The sequence below is a fragment of the Molossus molossus genome, unplaced genomic scaffold (genome assembly GCF_014108415.1).
Source record: "Molossus molossus isolate mMolMol1 unplaced genomic scaffold, mMolMol1.p scaffold_m16_p_19, whole genome shotgun sequence".
NCBI classification, from domain to species: Eukaryota; Metazoa; Chordata; class Mammalia; order Chiroptera; family Molossidae; genus Molossus; species Molossus molossus.
This window is the reverse complement of record NW_023425354.1, coordinates 15,333,725-15,353,535: the sequence shown is the minus strand read 5'-3', so window position 1 is coordinate 15,353,535 and position 19,811 is coordinate 15,333,725. Positions and strand designations below refer to the sequence as shown.

The following is a 19,811-nucleotide window of genomic DNA, read 5'->3' as shown; positions in this document are numbered from 1 at the left end:
GTGACTCGTGTGTGTGTGTGTGTGTGTATAATTCCTCAGTTTTTGGTTCTATGTTTATTATGGATGGGGTTCTATCTTCTTCATCTGTCTTATGCTAATATTCTGCTTTGTTCTTGAGTGCCCCATTCCATATCTCATTCAGTAAGAGCCTGTTAGCACCAGAGTTAGGTGTTAGGGATTGAGAGATCAATAAGGAAGGATGCTTGCTTCCAAGAAATCACTGAAGAGCCATATTCATGCCTTAAGATGTTATTGAAAGCATTTTATAAACCACATTAAAGGACTTTTTATAAATTGTAAGATGCAATTACTTCTCTTTGTCAGTCCTAATTACTTTTTTAGCCTCTCTACAATATAATGAATTAATTTTCCACACAGTCTTAAGGTCCTTCAATTTCCTAGACATATCTGGTCCACATATCCTCACATCTTAATCTCAAACATTTCACATTTTTCCTCTCTACCAAATTATAGCTCTTCTAGTCCTGGTATCCTTTCAATTTTCTGGTTAATCTTAACCTGGCTTCCCACACCAACTATTTATACTTTCTCCAATATTTTCTCATCTTCACATCCATGTCATAATATGTATGTTTTTCGAAGTGTGTATCTAAATGCGTGTGTTGGGAGGGTATATCTCAGTGGAAACTGTACACATGAAATTATACACATATTTAGCTATAGCTAGCTAGCTAAAAATATAATCTCAGTAGAAAAAATAATTTGAATAATTCTGTTTCACAGTCGGTGACAGGAGGAAAGAGTTTGCATTTTAAAGCTGTAAGAGACTTTTGAGATTATAGTCAAAAGGCATCATATCACAGAACAGGAAAGTGAACCATGAAACATCTAGGGGGATGGGATTTAGATGAAACTAAAATATAGAGAAGCAGTACCTTTGGCCCTGATACAGGAAAATGACCTCTAAGGTATCTCTGAATAATGAGAAGCAAGATAAAAACATAAGACAAATTCCCTTGATTTCTTAGCTGTCATTATATACATAAAAATGGCTTTAAAATTACGTAAGAAAATCAGTATGGATAGCTAATGTCTTTCATGGGGTTTAACTTTTCACATTCCCTGTTTTAGACCAGATTACAGATTCAGGTCTGTATAAGAATTACTGGGTAGACACATAACCCTATTCATAAAGAGCAGCCAGTGTAACAGTTGTTTCATTTTCCCCCTTTCTCTTTCTCTCCAAGACTAATTAGCATTACACACAAAATGTTCCTTGTTACAAATGTCTTCTTTCAACTTTGGAACTATAGTCTCTTTTGATTATCCAAAACTCAGATCTAGTTTTTTTCAGTTATGCAGAAACCAGACACTATTTGTAACATTTGACACTAATTACATAAAAAAGCAATTTTAATTAGAAACCACTATTACAAGTGGATGCTACATATATAATATCTTCACTTTGTGAATCATCATCACTTTAAAGATAAACTGTAAAGAAAAGAATACTCTCTTATATACTTACTGCTGAAATGCTGCCATTGTATTCTCCAAATTTTCTCCAGCACCTGTAAAAACATTAAATGAAAGCTTCATTTACTTAGATACTTTGAACATTTTATTTTTCCATGAATTCATTTTAATAAGATATATCTTGTGAATCTTGATGTAGATGTGTAGACATTACAAATGATTTAAAGAGTATAATGGTATTTTGATATTCTTTTCTAGCTGCACCAGGAAGAATCAAAGATCAAAACACAGCCACAGCAACACAGGAGGGTTAGAAGAACCTAAACATGATTTTTAAACTACTTGGCACATATACAACTCCCCAGGCAGAGTTAAACCATCTCTCCTCTGTATCCCCATAGTCTCTTACGCATCTCTCTACTAAGGCATTTATTATATTATAGCATAAATTATTTACCTGTCTCTCTCCTTCCTTTCCCATGAATTACTTAAAATAAGTGATTGTGTTTTAATCACTTTGGCTGAAGGCAGGATAGCATAGTAGTTGAGAGTGGGACTCTGGAGTTGCAATCTCTGCTCTAAAATCTGTTTGATACTTGTGTCACCATGGGAAAGCCACCTAATCTCTCTGTTAGGCTGAGCTCTCTTATCTATAAGAATGAGGATAACGGTGGCACCTATCTCACTGGATTGGTAAAATTAAACGAATTAACATGTTTGGTGCCATGTCATCAATTCAAAGAGTTATAGTTTTTTACTTTTTAATATCTCTAAAGTTAGGGTGCATTTTACAATGGATAGTAACAGTGTAAGTGGCAACTTTTCTCTTAGCAGTACATAAAAATTTGTGCATTTAAAAAAATATACGTTTTTATTGATTTTTTAGAAAGAGGAAACGAGAGAGAGAAACATTGATATGAGAGACACATTGATCGGCTGCCTCTCACATTCCCCACACCAGGGATTGAGCTCACAACTCAGGCATGTGTCCTGACTGGGAATCAAACCTGGACCTCTCAGTCCATGGGACAACACTCAATCCACTGAGTCACACCAGTGGGGCAAATTTGTGCATCTTATAACTAATGGCATTAGATTCAATTAAAAAATTTTTTTTCTTATTGATTTTAGAGAGACAGGAAGTGAGAGGGAGAGATAAAAACATCGATGAGAGAGAATATTGACAAGCCGCCTCCTACATGCCCCCCACTGGGGATTGGGCCCACACCTGGGCATGTGTCCTGACTGGGAATCAAACCAGCAACCTCTCAGTGCATGGGTTGATGCTCAACCGCTGAGCCACACCAGCTGGACTAAAATATTTTTTAAAAATGTTTTATATACAATACCATCTGAACATATTTGCAGAAGTATTAAAATGTTCTTATTCTTTTACATGATCAGATTGTATTTTTATAGCAACCTAATTAATAATCAATAGAAACTCAAGGTATGATGAAACAAATATATTAACCTACTGTTCTAACATAAGTTTAGCAGAGAGAAAGGGATGCATACCCATGTGGAAAAAAGCTACTTTGACTTTAGGTTCACTTTAGTTACCAGAGTTGTTGCACAATAGAAAATAGATGCAATAACTATGGAGATTATAGTTTTTTTTCTTTATAATCCTCATCCGAGGATACTTTTACATTTATCATCAGACAGAGTGGGAGGGAGAGAGAGAGAAACATCAATGTGAGAGAGACACATCAATTGGTTGCCTCCCACCCAACCCGACCAGGGCTAGGGATCAAACCATAACTGAAGTATGTGCCCTTGACCGGAATCGAACCCGAGACTCATTGGTCTGCAGGCCAACACTCTAACCGCTGACCCAAACCGGCTAGGGCTATAGTTTTTTTTCAAAAGTAAGTGCTGTTTTGAGGTTAAATGACTTTTAAAAATCTAGCAGGTGTCTGTTTTAGTTGAAAAATATGGAAATATGTTATATTCAGATAACCAATATTTCAAGAACAAAGCATACTATATATAATAGTAACAAAAAGACAAGAGTGCTAAAGTGGTTATTAACAGTTTAAGTTAAACTACTAGCTGTTTGTTGTGCCAAAATACAAGGAAGTTCAAAGGATACCGAAGCCCAGTTGAAGGAGCTTGCATCAGCCAAACCTGAAATAATGCAGCATCATAATGATAGTAACAGATTTTAAACCACTGAATAAAATAGGAAATTGCCAGTCCATTTTAACAAATGGAAAGTTTGATGAGGAATGCCTATTTATGTTGTTTCAAAGTACCTCCCTAGCCCTGGCCAGTTTGGCTCAGTGGTTGGAGCATGGGCCTTTGGACCAGAGAGTCCCAGGTTCGGTTCCTGCTAGGGGCACGTACCAAAAAAAAAAAAAAAGTATCTCCCTACAAAAACATTTATTAATTACAAAGAGTAAACAATCGCCCTGGCCCGTTTGACTTAGCGGTTAGAGTGTCAGCCCGCGAACCAATGAGTCACAGGTTTGATTCTGGCCAAGGACACGTACCTCCACTGTGGTTTGGCCCTGGCCCTGGTCTGGGTGGGAGGCAACCAGAAGTTGTGTCCCTCTCAAATCGATGTTTTTCTCTTTCTCCCTCCCTCTCACTCTATCCGAAGATAAATAGAAAAATATCCTCAGGTGAGGATTCAAACAAACAAAAACAACAGAGTAAAGGAGTAACTTCACAGTGGAAAAGTCTCTCAGAAACCACTTTAATCAAACGACCCAAGTCCACATCATTATTTTTTAACACTGTCTAAGTCTCTGTAACGGCTTGTCTCACGGAGGAGAGAGCAGGGGAACAGGTTAGACATCGCTGCTGCAGCAAGCTCAAACTGTGTCTGTGTCCTTTTAATTTCCTTGCCCTTTGGTGCAATAAGCAGTGAGTAGTTTAACAGATCAAATCACTAACAGTTATCTCCAGATGGCTGGAATACAAATGATTTATTTTCTAATACGCATTCTTCTATACTTTACAAACCCTCTATAATGAATACGCACTACTTTTAAAACAGAGGAAAGAATCAGAGTCTTTAAGTACATGACATATGCCTGGAACATTCTCTTCGCCATTGCCTCCTAATATTTCTTCACATTAATTCCAGAATGAATTCACTTCACAACTCCTCCATGAAAGTACTTTATCACTTTATCATCTGTAATGATTCTTATTACAGACAAGAGTTCATTAAACTGGCAGTTCCCAGCCATTTTGGTCTCAGGACTCTCACTACCTCAAAGAGCTTCAGAAATTGACTTCTAAAAATGTTTAATTTATTTATTTGAAAATAATAGTAAGCCCATTTCATGGTAACATACATTTTATGAAAATTAACTATCTTTCAAAAAATTGAATGGTAAGAGTAGCCCTGTTTTACATTTTATGCAAATCTCTTTAATGTCTGGCTTAATAGAAGTCAGCTAGATTCTCATGTCTGCTTAATACATATATATCAACCTTGATACAGATATGTAGTTAGAAGAGATTCTTGATACTGCACCAAAATTCAACAAGGGGGAGTTTTATACAAGTTAGTTGCAATGTGGAATCTGAACCATATCAATGTCCTTTTCATACACTCTTTCATAAAAATCCACTGGCTCACTGTAAACTTTGAATAGCTCTTTCACCCATGCATGGTTTTATAATATCGTGCACTAGTCTTTTGGAAAACACTGATTTCCTGAATTATGCTAATCTTCTAAATGCTGATACATTTCATTATTCTATCTATCTATCTATCTATCTATCTATCTATCTATCTATCTATCTATCTATCTATCTATATATCTATCTATTTAAACCTCATTCATTAATATCTGATCTCAGCAGGAGAATCTTTGAGAAGTGAAAAGCTATCAAACTCACAGTGGAGGATACAAGTTTTCAAAGTTCAAATTTTTGCTTAAAAGCTCAAATTTAATCATTTCGTAGAAGGCAGCTAAATTTTTATTCTAATGATACACTTTATTAATTTTTAAGAACATATCTGCTGAATATTCAAATATGAATAAGCAGCAGTCAGTTTTTTAAGTAAAAACGGTGTTCTGTGAGAGAAAAGGTAGATTCGGCTCAGAACTCAAATTATTATTGCACAAGAGCTTTTTCTCAAGACAACGATCACCATACTTTGGTACACAGCAAAAGTGTTTTGTGCATACTTCTAATTTTGTCACACAGAATAGTAAAAGTCATGTGTACTCAAGGGTTGAAATTGAATAAAATTAATAATTTTTACTAACACATCAAAGATAGTCTTAGATTGAGCCTTGTATGTGCCCTGACTAGGGATCAAACTGCAACCTTGGTATATTGGGATGACGCTCTAAGTCTAAGCAACTGAGTACTCGGTCAGGGCAAAAACTGCCGGTTTTTAAAACTGTGAGTGAGTGATGGTGAAGAATACAGTGGCTGCTAGTATCCTTGACACCACTGCTTCATCCTTGGTAAAGAGACAGCAGTTTTACCCACTACTGCTTTTGCACCACTGGCACAAATGTCAACAAAGCGAATAAGGTAAAGAATGTCTTATGAAAACAGTTTTAACCTTGCAGAACCTCCCAGGAGTTCACAGACCGCACTTTGAAAACCACTGTCTTAAATAATCCATTATAGCAAACGTCAGAGAAGTGGTTACTTCTGGGGATGAAGGAGGGAAACCAAAGAATCTTAGATGATTGTAGAAATGTTCTTATCTTGATCTAAGTAGTGGTTACTTGGATATGTACATATACATATTTTTAAATTAAGCTGTATACTTAAGGTCAGCATTACTAACTACATGTATGCTACACCTAAATTTTTAAAAAATGACTTTAGTTCTAAGTCTCAGGATTTTTGTATTCTGGTATATTCAACTAAACCCTCAGAAGGCTTTGTGAAGTATTGTGGGGAACATCTATCCCCTACTACCTGTTTCCACCTAGAGAAGGAAAATTTCCCCTAAGAAGGGAAAAGAATGGAAGGAACACTTTTAACTCTTCTTTACTCCCTCACACACCTCTCCCCATGGGAACAGAAGGGACTCAAGAGACAGAGCTGTCTGTCCATCTGTGACCCAACCCTTCACAGTCCTCTTAATTTGCAGTGGCCCACCCTTAGAAGGAACAACATTTCTGCTCATCTATACAGAAAATTTGCTAAGGCAGGCCCTACCCATGTAAAACACAGGCTTCAGTTTTAGTGTTAGTTCAATTTAGAGAGGGTGGTATAGAATCTAAATTCAGCTATATTAGTATTTCAACTTCATTTTTCTGACACTGGCATTTTATTTTTAAATTGGTTCCAAACTTGTGAAGGGAAAGTAAGCAGTATTATTTATGAGCCTTCTCAAATTCCATTAGCAAAGGCCTTGTAATATACATTTTTGTGTGTTTGTGATATATATATATGTGTGTGTGTATACACACACACACACATTTTTTTGGTTAATCCTCACTGGAGGATATTTTCCCATTGGTTTTTAGAATGGGAGGGAGGGAGGGAGGGAGAGAGAAACATCAATGTGAGAGAGACACATCGACTGGCTGCCTCCCGCACAACCCTGACTGGGGCTGGGGATCGAAACTGCAACCCAGGTATATGCCCTTGACCAGAACTGAACCTGCAACTCTTTGGTCTGAGGGCTGATGCTCTAACCACTGAGCAAAACTGGCCGGGCACTACTAATTCAAAGTCTATATTTTGTTTTTTTGGGGGGCCTGTTTTCCATATTAATTTTCATTATATTTCATTTAAACCTAACAACTTAAGCATGCAAACATTATTGCTTACAATCTTGTATCTATTTTATAAGTTTATGAAATTACATAGCCAGTACTCAATAAAATATTGAAAAGGTGGTCAAGATATTAATAATTAACAGAAGCTAGATACTGTGCTTAGAACTTGATATATCTCATTTAAAACCACATAACCATGGTAAATATTACTACATAAAAAAACAAAAACAAAAAAGGATAAGGTCACATAGCCAAGAAGGAGAACTGGGATTTGAGCACAGCAGTATGATTTCAGATCCTACTTTTTCACCACCAACTATACTGCAGCTTCTATACTGTCATTCATATCACAGCTTTATTTCAGTTTTACAGGTAAGTTACTCATATTGGTCCTTTGTCACATATTCTATTTGTTAGTAAAGCTTGAAGATGAATTCCACAGTGATAACACCCACACATTACTTATTAGATTCGTATGGTAAAAGCCTAGAGAGTAACTAAGGGATTAAGTAAGAATATGCATTCCTCTCCAAGGAATTATCTGGTGTTAGCACTTCTCTCATGAAATGGTTTAAATTCCTTTTCTTTTCAATTAACATCACATCTCTCATTGAAGCACGCTTGCCATTAATGTTTCCTTTTTCTCAATAAACAGCTTAAACAATGCCTGGCTTTACAAATAACCATTCTACATATAAACAAAAGTTTAGTTATGGAGTTGATTAATTATGAAATGTGGAAGTGAATGAGTCACAGATTTTGTATGTTGTCCTAATACAATTTTTCATAGTTCCTCAGCTGTGTCCTGCCTCTCTTTTCACCAGTTCATATTTCCCACTTCTTTGAGAAAACCTTCTCTGAAAGTTCTCAATTCACTTATAGCTTCACCATATACTTCCCAATTTTTCATTCTATATTAACATTTCCTCTCTTATAGAGTGCTTCATAATTACTCTGTGATTGTTTAATTTCTCACAGAACAGGAAAAATAAAGGAAACTCTGTCTTTTGTATTTTTAATTAGATTTAAAGAAACATCTGTTCAGTTCCTTTTGACCTCCCAGATGTTTTATATACCAATAAACATTGTAGCTTGTTTTCATTATGCTCCAACCACCACTATCGTTTATATCTTTGCATACATGATACATGTGTGTATATGCACATGTGATGTTTATAAACCACTGACAAATATAACAATGTGCACCAGTACACAAAAAATAACCTTCAAAATTAACTATTTTCTGATATTGGAAAAGATCCTTTAGTGTAAATAAAACATATCTTAATGTTTGAATATATGATCCTATCTCAACTCAAAATGGAACTATTTAGTAAATCAAACAACAAAGTAAGTCCCTGCTTCATTTCTAAATTCATTTGTTTATTCAACATTTACAGTGTGCCTTGGAAACAGTACTTATAATTTATATAAGGGCATAAAGAGTTTGTAAGAACTAGAGTTACTATACACAAAAGAGTATTTCTCAATACAGGTCCCCTATTTCTATCTTTCAAGGGAAAAAAAACTTGTGACATTTATATTTATATATATAAAAATTAAACATCACTAGCACAGAAGCACAGAGTGATATTCATATCGTATATTGATATACAGGTAGCATATACCAACTAACCACCACATGTACACTGTGTTCAGTGATAAATGGTTTTTGTATGTATCTTTTAACTTCAAAATTTTTTCTAAATTTGTATACAGTTTAAGAGCTACATGTATATATATCTGAAAATAAGTACATTTGAGTTTTATTTAGTAGGAAAGTACTATTAAATAAATGATAAATGTTGCCTGGCCAGCGTCATCCCATGGACTGAGAGGTCCTGGTTTGATTTCCGGTCAGGGCACATGCTTAGGTTGCAGGCTCAATCCCTAGTTGGGGACATGCAGGAAGCAGCCAATCAATGTTTCTCTCTCATTGATGTTTCTATCTCTCTCTCCCTTCCTTTCTCTCTCAAAGAAATAAATAAAAACATTTAAAAAATAAATGATACATGTCTACATTGCTAAGATATCAGTAGGGATGAGCAAGCCAGATGGAAAAGTTTTCAGTGACAAGTGAGGAAGAGTTCCCTGAAAATAGGAATGAGGAACAAGAGCTGAAGAGAGAGAATGAATAAATACCCTGATGCAGAACATGTTTCAGGTTGCAAATGCAGAATGCTACTTCTGGTGATGCTTTGAGACTCAAATTGATGACTCAGAACAATCTTCTTCTTTTTTAAAATAGTTGACTGATTTTTAGAGAGAGAGAGGAAGGGAGAAGGCGAGAAAGAGAGAAAGATCGATGCGAAAGCATACACCCTTGATTGGGAATCAACCTGGCAACCTTTTGGTGCACAGGACAACTCCCAACCAACCGAGCCACCCCTGCTAGGGCCCAAGAACAATTTTTATGCTCAAACGTATCACCTGTCAAATCAATCTGTGGCAAAATGCCCAGATTATGACAGTACTTTGACTTAAATCCATGGGTGAAAGATTAGGAGGAATCGTTAAGATTTAATCAGTTGATGATTTCATTCAATTCTTTGACCACTAATTCCTAATAAATAGACTTCTTTTTAAAAGTATTTTTTATTGATTTTTTTTTTTTTTTTTTGAGAAACAGGAAGGGAGAGAGAGATAGAAATATCGATGTGAGAGGGACACATTGATCAGCTGGCTTCCTGCATGCCCCCTATTGGGTATCAAGCCTGAAACCAGGACATGTGCCCTGATGGAGAAGCCAAGTGGGACCTCTCAGTCTATAGGACGATGCTCAATCCACTGAGCCACATTATCTGGGCTACACTTTTTTTTTTTTTTTAAAGGCTGTTACTTAACTCAGTTGGCTTATAGAGACAGGGTAGGAAGTATTAAAGTAAGTTATTTCTCTATCTTACCTATACCTGAAATAAATGTATATACAGTATACTTAAAGGATATACTTCAAAAGGTTAAGAGAGATTATGTCCAGATAGTAAAGTTTAAGAATTATTTTTTCCTTACTCATTTCTATATTTTCCAAGTTTTCTACAGTGAACATGAGTTACTTATACAATTGGAAAAATATTAATAAGATTCATAATTTCATAAAGAAATTAAGAATATGGCTTTTGATTGTATTGCTTGCTCCCCATTTAATCCAAAGGGTATATCTTTGGTTCTATTGGTGTTTCATCCATACACTGTAGTTATAAAATGTGTTTTTGGTCAAATGAATTTAAGAAACACATGAAAAGTACCTAACATGCAGAAGATAATTAGCAGACAATAAGCTATTATTGTAACTATAGAGACAAAAGAATGAATAAAATCTAAAACCTGGCCTTGATGAATTTCCAGTCTAGTAATGGAAACAGATGTATTAATATATCCTATTACAATATAATGCAATACAAGGTATGCTTTAAAGAGGTAAGAACAAAGCAAGCCTATAGCATTTAATTTTTGAAATGGCCACTTTCAAGAACAATCAATGTTAAAAAAAAAAAAAAGGCAAAAGTGTTCATGAAAAATTTGAAAATATAAGTATAGGATGATCTCAATTTTCTCCAATCAACTCAAAGTTCTACTGCAAAATGCAAATGTAGATCCCCTGTATCCAAGCTTATATTTTCAATTTTACAATTTTCAGTGCTTTTTATACTCCTAACAACCCAAAGATAAGGAAGGCAAATGCTCTCTATTTATAGATAAGGAAAATTCAGGCTTATTCCCAAGGCGAATTAGTTGTAGGTCCAATCTCTGACTCAGGTGATAATGCTGGTGATAATACTTTATAGCAGTAATACACAGTACACATTGAGTTTCAAGTTATTCAGGTGTATATACTTTAAACACATATAGCAACCAATGTTTTAATCTCAGAATGGTCATACATCTGGTGCACATAAAATATCAGTATTTGTAGTTAGGGCGATTAGAATATTAACCCAAATGTTAGTGATATGCACAGAGAGACTAGTGATTGCTGTTATCAGGGTCCAAGATAAAAAATAAAAAGCAAGCAAGGTGACTCCTTCCTAGTCTATTATTTTCCAGAAACTTAGTATCTTGAGTTACACGGTGTGTTTTTTAAAAAAATAAATATCTCCTCTATCACTCTGGATTCAACTATATTATATGGTGTACATACTCCACAAAAGCATATTAAGCACTAACACACTGGAATTTACTACAGTGCTTTAGCCCATCATACAAGTAGAGTAAAACGAATTTTGAGTCTGCAAATATTTAACAAGATTATTTATTCTAAAATAAATTTTAGATAATCTATAATGACATTTTAGATAGCTTTTTTTAGAGGATCTAGTTTTGGGCAGGTGACTCCTTAAAAATCTTTGATGCTTTTCAAGAGTGGGAGACTAGCATAATCATTGAAGTTACTCTTTAGTGCTATGTGTAACTGATAAAGAAGAATGCTAATGTATTTCTGTGACATTTAAAACCTTGTCCTTGGACAATTCTTGTTATAAAAGGAGATGGGGTACTATACCAAGTTTTAGACTGTAAATTTAGAAATTTACCATTTCAAGTATTAGTCTGCAAATTCCAAGCAACTTTAACCTGGTTTAGCATTCATCTCAAAAGCAGAGTTAACACTGAAGGAAATAATCAAATTTCACAACATTTTATACATTGTACTTTAGATGAAATACACACTTTCTACTCAATAATTAAAAGGCGAGGATTTGGCCTGCTGTCTGGGAAATTAGAGAGAGGGTGGACTCTCTAGTCTTTTTTTGGCCAGACACCTTTCCAAAATAAACTTCTCTGTTTCCTTTAAACAAAATTGTCCTGTCATAAACTAAATTATCTTTTTGTCTTTTGGAAACCCACATGTCATTGCTGGGGTGCAGGGTGAAGCTGAAAAACAAACAAACAAACAAACAAACAAACACCCAAACAGGTGTAAGGTTTGCAGACTTAGGAACCAGGACGTTCCAGTTTCTGTCCCAGGGCAGCCCAAGCTCTAATTGTGACCTTGGAAAGTGTCCCCTCTCAGAGACTCGGTTTCTCTCTCCTATTAATGACTCTGCTCAGCGTGGGCGTGGGGGTGGGGCTGGCCCCCAAGAACTGCAGGCACCTAGGCTGCAGCAGGCACCTTGGCTGCAGCACGCTCCAGTTTCGAGGAACTGCGGCCCCGGCCGGATTTCCCCACCGGATTTCCCCACGAGCTCAATCACTATCTCACTGGGGGCAGTCAGGTCGCAGTTCCTGGTTCCCCCCGTTCCCCCGGGTCCCCGGCCCGGTACCCACGGCTCCCCGGCGCTCCCCCTGGTGCCTCGCTGCGCGATCCTTCTTCGGTCCGCAGAGAAACGCTCCATCCGCCCTGCCTTCTCCCCCCGTCCCTCCTGCTCCGAGAATCCCCGACACCGCTGCACCCAAGGGATCCTCACTTGGGCTTTGTCTCGAGACCCCTTTCCTTCCCACAGGAGACCTCCCCCTCACGTCGTCTTCACCTCCGGGCGACCCCTCTTCACACATCCCCTTCTTCCGCGAACCCTCACGGGTCTCCAGCCGCCAGCCTTCTGCGGAGCTCAAAGGGACCGCGGGAAAACCCCCAAGCCCTCCCCCTCCGCCCTCGAGCTCCGAGCTCCGGGGACCCTCTCACCTCCGCGGTGAGAGATGTGTTTACTGAGGAATCGCTGCTTCTTTCTCTGATGCAGCAAGGTCGGGTATTTGAGCAACAAGAAAGAGGTCACCAGGTACCCTCCCAGGGTGGAGAGAAGGTAAAAAGCCGTAGCTGACGACATCTCAGCCACCGTGTGGGAAGCTCCCGGCCGCCGGGCCTCTGAACTCCGCTGCGGAGGTCGCGACGGCTGCGGCGCAGACGGCGGCTCCACTTCAGCTCGCCCCCCGCCGGTGCCCGCGGCGCAGCGCACTTGTCCGACCCGCCCACCGCGCAGGCGCAGCCAGACCGAGGGCCGGAGCAACAAAGGGACTCCCGCACGCAGGCGCGCTCCGGCTGCCGGGCAGGAGCCTGTCGAGGACCTGTAATCGGCTTTTGTCACCTGGCTTTGTGGCCCGACCCGCGGCGCTTGGAAGGAGCTCCAAGATGAGGCGAAAGCGTGGGAACCTGCTAGTGCCTTCGCTGTCTCTCAGGCGGAAAACATTATTCAAGGACAGTCTTCAGGAAGGCCTGACAAAATTAGAAAACCCACATCAAAAAGGAAAGATTCCAGCTCGAGGAAATGCAAAGAACTGTTTACCTATGGAGGAGTTCAAGTTTGCTGAAACAAATAATAAACCCATCCATTTGTCTAGCCAAGAGAACTTTCCTTATAGTAACACATAACCATAAAAGGTACCAATGTATCACTCAAATATTTGAGGAACGGACTCTTGTGAAAATGCGATCCCCATACTTTGTACATGATAGGGAGTCAAGAACTATTTGTTGATTTCCAAGTCCATTTAAAATAAGGAAACATTGGCAAAGCTATAGGTTATCACTTAAAAGTCTTAGGAAGATAGGAAACTGAATTCCATAAACCCAACGAGTCCGCTTTCACCCCACACATTCCAAACTACTTGAAGAGCTATAGTTTAAATGTAAAAGAATTAACCTGGGGCAGGAAATTTGGCAAGAGCAAGTCTCCCGCAGGAGAATACACAATGATTATTTAAAATCTTGTGGTTCTTGTTTCTGGCCTTAAGCAAATTACTCTCTTCTGTTTCTTTATCTGTGTGGACCAAAAGGGGCCACATGTTAACCTGACAAGCTCAGGGGAGGCCTGCATGGCAGCATTAGGAACCCAGACCTAAAATAACCTCAAAAGATGGTATAAAATTAAAACTATTTAACTAAAAGCAGTTTATGGTGGGTGGTCATGTCCTAGGCCAGTATCTTTCCTGACAAAGGTCAACCTTTACCTTAACTGAGCCTGTCTATTGTTTTTTGTGTGTTTGTTTTTTCATCTCTGTTAATATAGTTTTGAAATGTCAAAGTCATTTTCCCTTTTTAGGAGCCCCCTGAACGCACAGGCACCACTCTGCAGAGATCACAAATCTCTTTATTGTTACTGTGTTAATTGTTGACTGCCCACTATCCTGTACCCACCTATATAAAAGAAGTTTGTGTCTATCATCTTACTTTTCATCCAGTCCCAGTGGTTTCCCCACTTTGCTTTCCCCCACCTCCCTAATCTATCACCAGTGGATTTCATGTAACCCACTTACACCTCTTTGCTTTGGTAATACCCGAGGATATTTTTCCATTTCTGTTCAGATGGAGTGGGAGGGAGGGAGGGAGGGAGAGAGAAACATCAATGTGAGAGGGACACATTGACTGGTTGCCTCCCATACAACCCCTACCAGGGCCAGGGATGAACTGGAAGCGAGGTATGTGCCCTTGACCAGAAGCAAACCCACAACTCATTGGCCACAGATGGATGCTCTAACCGCTGAGCCAATTGATTGTAATAAGGTGCAAAACTGCCATTCTCTGGAGCATTATCTCAATACGTTTAAGTTTTGCTTCCTGGCAATTGTCAACAGTTTTGGCTCAAATACACTCACAAAAATTCTTCACAGGTTTGAATGTTTCTTATGTTGACATCTGTAAAATGAGAATTTTTTTTTTTTTTACTAAATAAAAACCTCCAACTCTCACATTCTATTAATGATCTCGGTTCCCCCAAATTCCAGCTTCCTTTAAAAGGAGTAACTAGGCCCCTGGCCAGCATGGCTCATGGTTAGAGCCTCGGCCCAAGCACCAGAGGGTCGAGGGTTTGATTCCCGATCATGGGTGAGAACCTGGGTTGCAGGTTTGATCCCTGGCATGTGCAGGAGGCAACCAATCAGTGTCTCTCACATCCATGTTTCTCTCTCTCTCCCCTCCCTTCCCTTCCAGTCTCTTTTAAAAAAATCAATGGAAAAAAATATCCTCAGGTAGGATTAACATAACAACAACAAAAAAGGAGTAGAGAAAACACACCCAGACTTCCAGTCAAGATGGCAGCGTAAGTAAACGCGGTATCATGTCCTCCCACAACCACATCAAAGTTACAACTACAGAACAACCATCACTCACTGCCTGAAATTGAGCTGAACAGAAGTCCTACAACTACAGAATTAAAGCAGCTGCCACACTGAGACTGGTAGGAGGGGTGGAGGCGTGGACAGCCTGGTCCCACACCCACGTGTGGCAGATAAAAATCAGGAGGACACCTCGGCTGGGCAGGTCCTCCCTGAGGAGCAAGGGGTCCCCCATCAAACACCAGGCCCCAGCTCAGAGTTCCAGTGCCAGGAAGAAAAGTCCCCATAACTTCTGACTGGAAAAACCAGCAGGAACTGAGGCTGTGGGAGCCCCAGGCAGTTCCTCTTAAAGGGCCCGTGCACGGACTTACTTGGACTTGCTCCTTCCAGGCTCCAGTGTTGGGGAGGCAGCTCAAAAGGCACCAGAGACATACGGGGAAGAACTGAGTTGTTTGGCATTGGGACCAGGGCTGGAGAGGCAGCTTTCTCCTGGACAGTCGTGCTGTCAGAGGCCTTTGTTCCTTTGGTGAGCCCTTCCCTGGGGCGGCAGACAGTCGCCATATCTGGGACTCCAGCAACCTGGCTCACACTGGTAGCCCCACCCTGGTGACTCCCTGAGGCCCCGCCCCACCCAACTTTCAGGCCCACCTAAGCTGTTGCCAGTTGCTTTACTATAGGATTGGCCTGTCTTGGATCCTGCTTCAGATATTCCTAAATTCTCTCAAACAAGCAGCATCTGGTCTCAGCGAGCCCTATACCTCTTGTTAAGTGGCCCCAGGCCTCGCATTAGAAGCAGCCAGCTTCGGTTCACAACTTGGCTTTGCCTGGGCACCTCCAAGCCCAGCACATGAAGTAGCCATTGGCAGATCACAGGCAGTGGCTGACCTGGCCCCAGAGCCAGCACACCCAGTGGACAGCTTCAGACCACGTCGAAGCGCCACCACCCAACCACCTCCACAAGTGACACACTCAATGAGTGAAGTCAGTGGGTACCAGAGCCCTGCTGAAGTAAATCTTGCTCTGTGTGCTTGGCCCCTACACAGCTGATCTTCCAAGGTAGTCATAGGCCAGTGGTCAGTGGGCACAGCCATTCTTACAGCTGATCAGCCTGAGTAAAATCCTCTCACTGATGGGCCAACAGCAATCAAGACTCAATTACAACAGAAGGGTGTAAAGTCCACACGAGGGGTGCACCTCAAGGGCCTAGCTGGGAGACCAGGAGGCCGTGTCACTGGACCCTACAGGACACCTACTACAATAGGCCACCCTAGGAAGCCCAGGAGACATAGCAACTCTACCTAATACACAGAAACAAACACAGGGAGGCAGTCAAAATGAGGAGACAAAGAAACATGTCCCAAATGAAAGAACAGAACAAAACTCCAGAAAAAGAACTAAATGAAATGGAGATAAGCAATTTAACAGATGCAGAGTTCAAAACACTGTTTATAAGGATGCTCAATGAACTTAGTGAGAACTTCAATGAACTTAGTGAGGGCCTCAAGAGCATAAAAAAGGACTAGTCAGAAATGAAGGAGGCACTAACTGAAATAAAGAATAATTTACACAGATTCAATAGTAGAGTAGGTAAAGCCAAGAAGCAAACCATCGATTTGGAATATAAGGAAGCAAAAGACACCCAATCAGAACAGCAAAAAGAAAAAAGAATTAAAAAAAAAAAAAATGAGGCTAGTGTAAGTAGCCTCTGGGACAACTTCAAGTGTACCAAATTTCGCATCATAGGGTTCCCAGAAGGAGAAGACAGAGATCAAGAAATCGAAAACCTATTTGAAACAATAATGACAGAAAACTTCCCTAACTTGGTGAAGGAAACAGACATACAAGTCCAGGAAGCATAGAGAGTTCTGAACAAGATGAACCCCAAGAGGCCCACACCAAACACATCATAATCAAAATGCAAAAGGTTCAAGACAGAGAGAGGATCTTAAAAGCAGCAAGAGAAAACCAGTTAATTTTCTAAATATTGTCAGCCAGTTTCTCAAAAGAAACTTTGCAGGCCAGAAAGCAGTGGCAGGAAATATTCAAAGTGAAGAAAAGCAAGGACTTACACCCAAGATTACTCTATCCTGCAAAAACAATCATTTAGAATCAATGGACATATAAAAGAGTTTCCCAGACAAGAAAAAGCTAAAGGAGTTCATCACCACCAAACCAGTATTATACAAAATGTTTAAGGGTCTTCTTGAAGAAGAAGAAGAAGAAGAAGATAAAATATTTGAACAATAAAATGGCAATAAATACATATCTATCATTGAATCTACAGACAAAATGAATAAGCAGAACAGAAACAGACTACATAGATACAGAGAGCTTTTTGTTGGTTGCCACATGGGAGGAAGGTAGGGGTGATAGGTGAAAAAGGTGAAGGGATTAAGAAGTACAGGTTGTTTGTTAGACTGACAAAACTCAGAGGGAGGGGGGGGGATGCAGAAAGATATAAACCAAAGAATTTATATGCATATATACATAACCAATGGACACAGAAATAGTGTGGGGAAAACAGGGTGGGGTGGGAGTGGGGAGGATGGGTCAATGGGGAAAAAGGGAAGGGGCATCTGTAATACTTTAAACAATAAAGACTACAAAAATAAAGAGAGCGACCTAAGAATATCACAATCTGACAGAGACTCATTTTCTTTTTTAATCCTCACCCCAGGATACTTTCACATTTATCTTCAGACAGAGTAGTAGGGAGGGAGAGAGAGAGAGAGAGAAACATTGATGTGAGAGAGACACATCGATTGGTTGCCACCTGCCTGACACCAACCAGGGCCAGGGACAAACTGCAACTGAGGTATGTGCCCTTGGCCGGAATCGAACCTGGGACTCCCTGGTCCACAGGCCAACGCTCCACCTGTTGAGCCAAACCGGCCTGGGCCAGAGATTCATTTTTAATACACCTGAAATTATCAATACGAATTTCACAGACTGGTTGTGAACATTAAATAGGATACAGCATTTCAAGCAATAAGTTCATAGTAAACTGTAAATAAGTGTTATTTTTTACGCCACAGTAGTTTTCTGCATCCTTTCCAGTGGCCCTGACTGACTAAAAGGTTTTCCTGCCCTCTGGTGGTGAGTGTTGATAAAAGCAATGCAGAAAGCCCTGCAGAAGCCAGTTGCAGGCTTATGGGTAAGCAAAGGAAGTAGATTGTTTTAGTGATCCCATCCTGTGGCTCCTGTTTGAGAATATAACCTAAAGAACAGATCAAATGGACCTGCCACGTAGGTAGGATCTTTTTCTTTTTAATGTTGTTGTTGTTGTTTTTTTTAAATCCTTACCTGAGGATATATTTTTCCATTGATTTTTAGATAGAGTGGGAGGGAAGGAGGGAGGGAGGGAGAGAGAAAAACATCAATTGGTTGCCTCCCACACAACCCTGACCAAGTCTGGGGATTGAACCTGCAACTGAGGTATGTGTCCTTAATCAGGTATCAAACCTGTGACTCTGGTTGTCAGGCTAATGCTCTAACTGCTGAGCCACACCAGCCAGGGTACCAAGGTAGGATCTTAAGCTGCAGCACTCTTCTGCGCAAGTTACTAAACCTTGTTAGAAGAGGGAATACTTGGCCTGGCCAGTTTGGCTCAGCGGTTGGAGCATTGGCCTTTGGACCAGCGTTTCAGGTTCAATTCTGGTCAAGGGCATGTACTTCATTTGTGGTTGGGTCCCTGGCCCTGGTCTGGGTTATGTGAGACGCAGCTAATTGATGTGTCTTTCTCACATCGATGTTTCTCTCTCTCTCTCTCCCTCCCTCCCACTCTGTCGAAATAAATCCTTGGGTAAAGATTTAAAATACAGAAAGAAAGAAATGGGAATACAGATACCTCTGTATAAATTGTATAAGCAACTAAAACAATTAAAGTTCATCTGCACCTCTAAGGTTCAAAGCTGCTTTGAGAATGAAGAACTTCAGTGTTAACTTTCTAAACAACTTACACATTAATGTGGATTTCTCACATCGCTAGCCCTCTCTTAAGGGTCTATTTCAATTTTCAACATGATGTAGTACAACAGATCCTCGAATAATGCTTCATTCAACATCATTCTTTTAATAATGTTGATGAGATGCCATAGGAACTGAACTCCTGTTTTATCCATTAACCTATATGGTAAAACTGGTTTGAAGTCATTTCACTTAAAGTTGCAGAACCTCCCAACGTTGTTATGTGAGGACTTACTGTATATGAATGTATTCATAAAAATCCCAATAATACAAATAAAGTCAAAGCATTATCCTTTATTGATTTGTTGGTGCATCTTCTTCTGTCATTAGTTTACAAGCTCTTTAAGTGCTAGAAGGAACCATATCTTATTCTTTTCTCATCCCCAGAACCAAGCGCAGTTCTTGGCATATGATGGGGGATTGATGGTCTGTTGACTGAGTGAATGAATGAACTCAGCAAATACGAAAATGAAACTACTTTTTCCAGCTGAAGCTGCCTGCTCAAAAGGAGGAAGGAAGACAAATGTTTCAGAGCTGGTGCTGCAGGGCGCTGGCCTGTGCCGTGAGTCCCAGGCAGCAGTTCTGGACCCGGGAGCTTCAGCTCTCTGACCCCTGGGTAGTCGAGACAGTGGTCACCTTGGATAACCTTGCCATACTTCTTCCTGGCAACCCCTTTCCTTCGCGCTGCGAAAACAAACAAACAAGCAAACAACT

General features: G+C 39.8%; 1 protein-coding gene across 2 annotated transcripts in view; it reads right to left on the bottom strand.

Moving 5' to 3' along the window:
- The window catches only part of GDPD1 (glycerophosphodiester phosphodiesterase domain containing 1), a 47,406-nt gene extending 34,407 nt beyond the window's left edge, over positions 1-12,999 (bottom strand). For both annotated transcript variants that reach the window (XM_036268567.1, XM_036268568.1), the window contains exons 1-2: positions 12,766-12,999; positions 1,490-1,532 (exon numbers count right to left, since the gene is read on the bottom strand). In XM_036268567.1, coding sequence (XP_036124460.1) covers positions 1,490-1,532; positions 12,766-12,907 — 185 coding nt within the window. In that variant the 5' untranslated portion in view covers positions 12,908-12,999. The remainder of the gene's footprint in view (positions 1-1,489; positions 1,533-12,765) is intronic.
- Between the last annotated feature and the right edge of the window lie 6,812 nt (positions 13,000-19,811).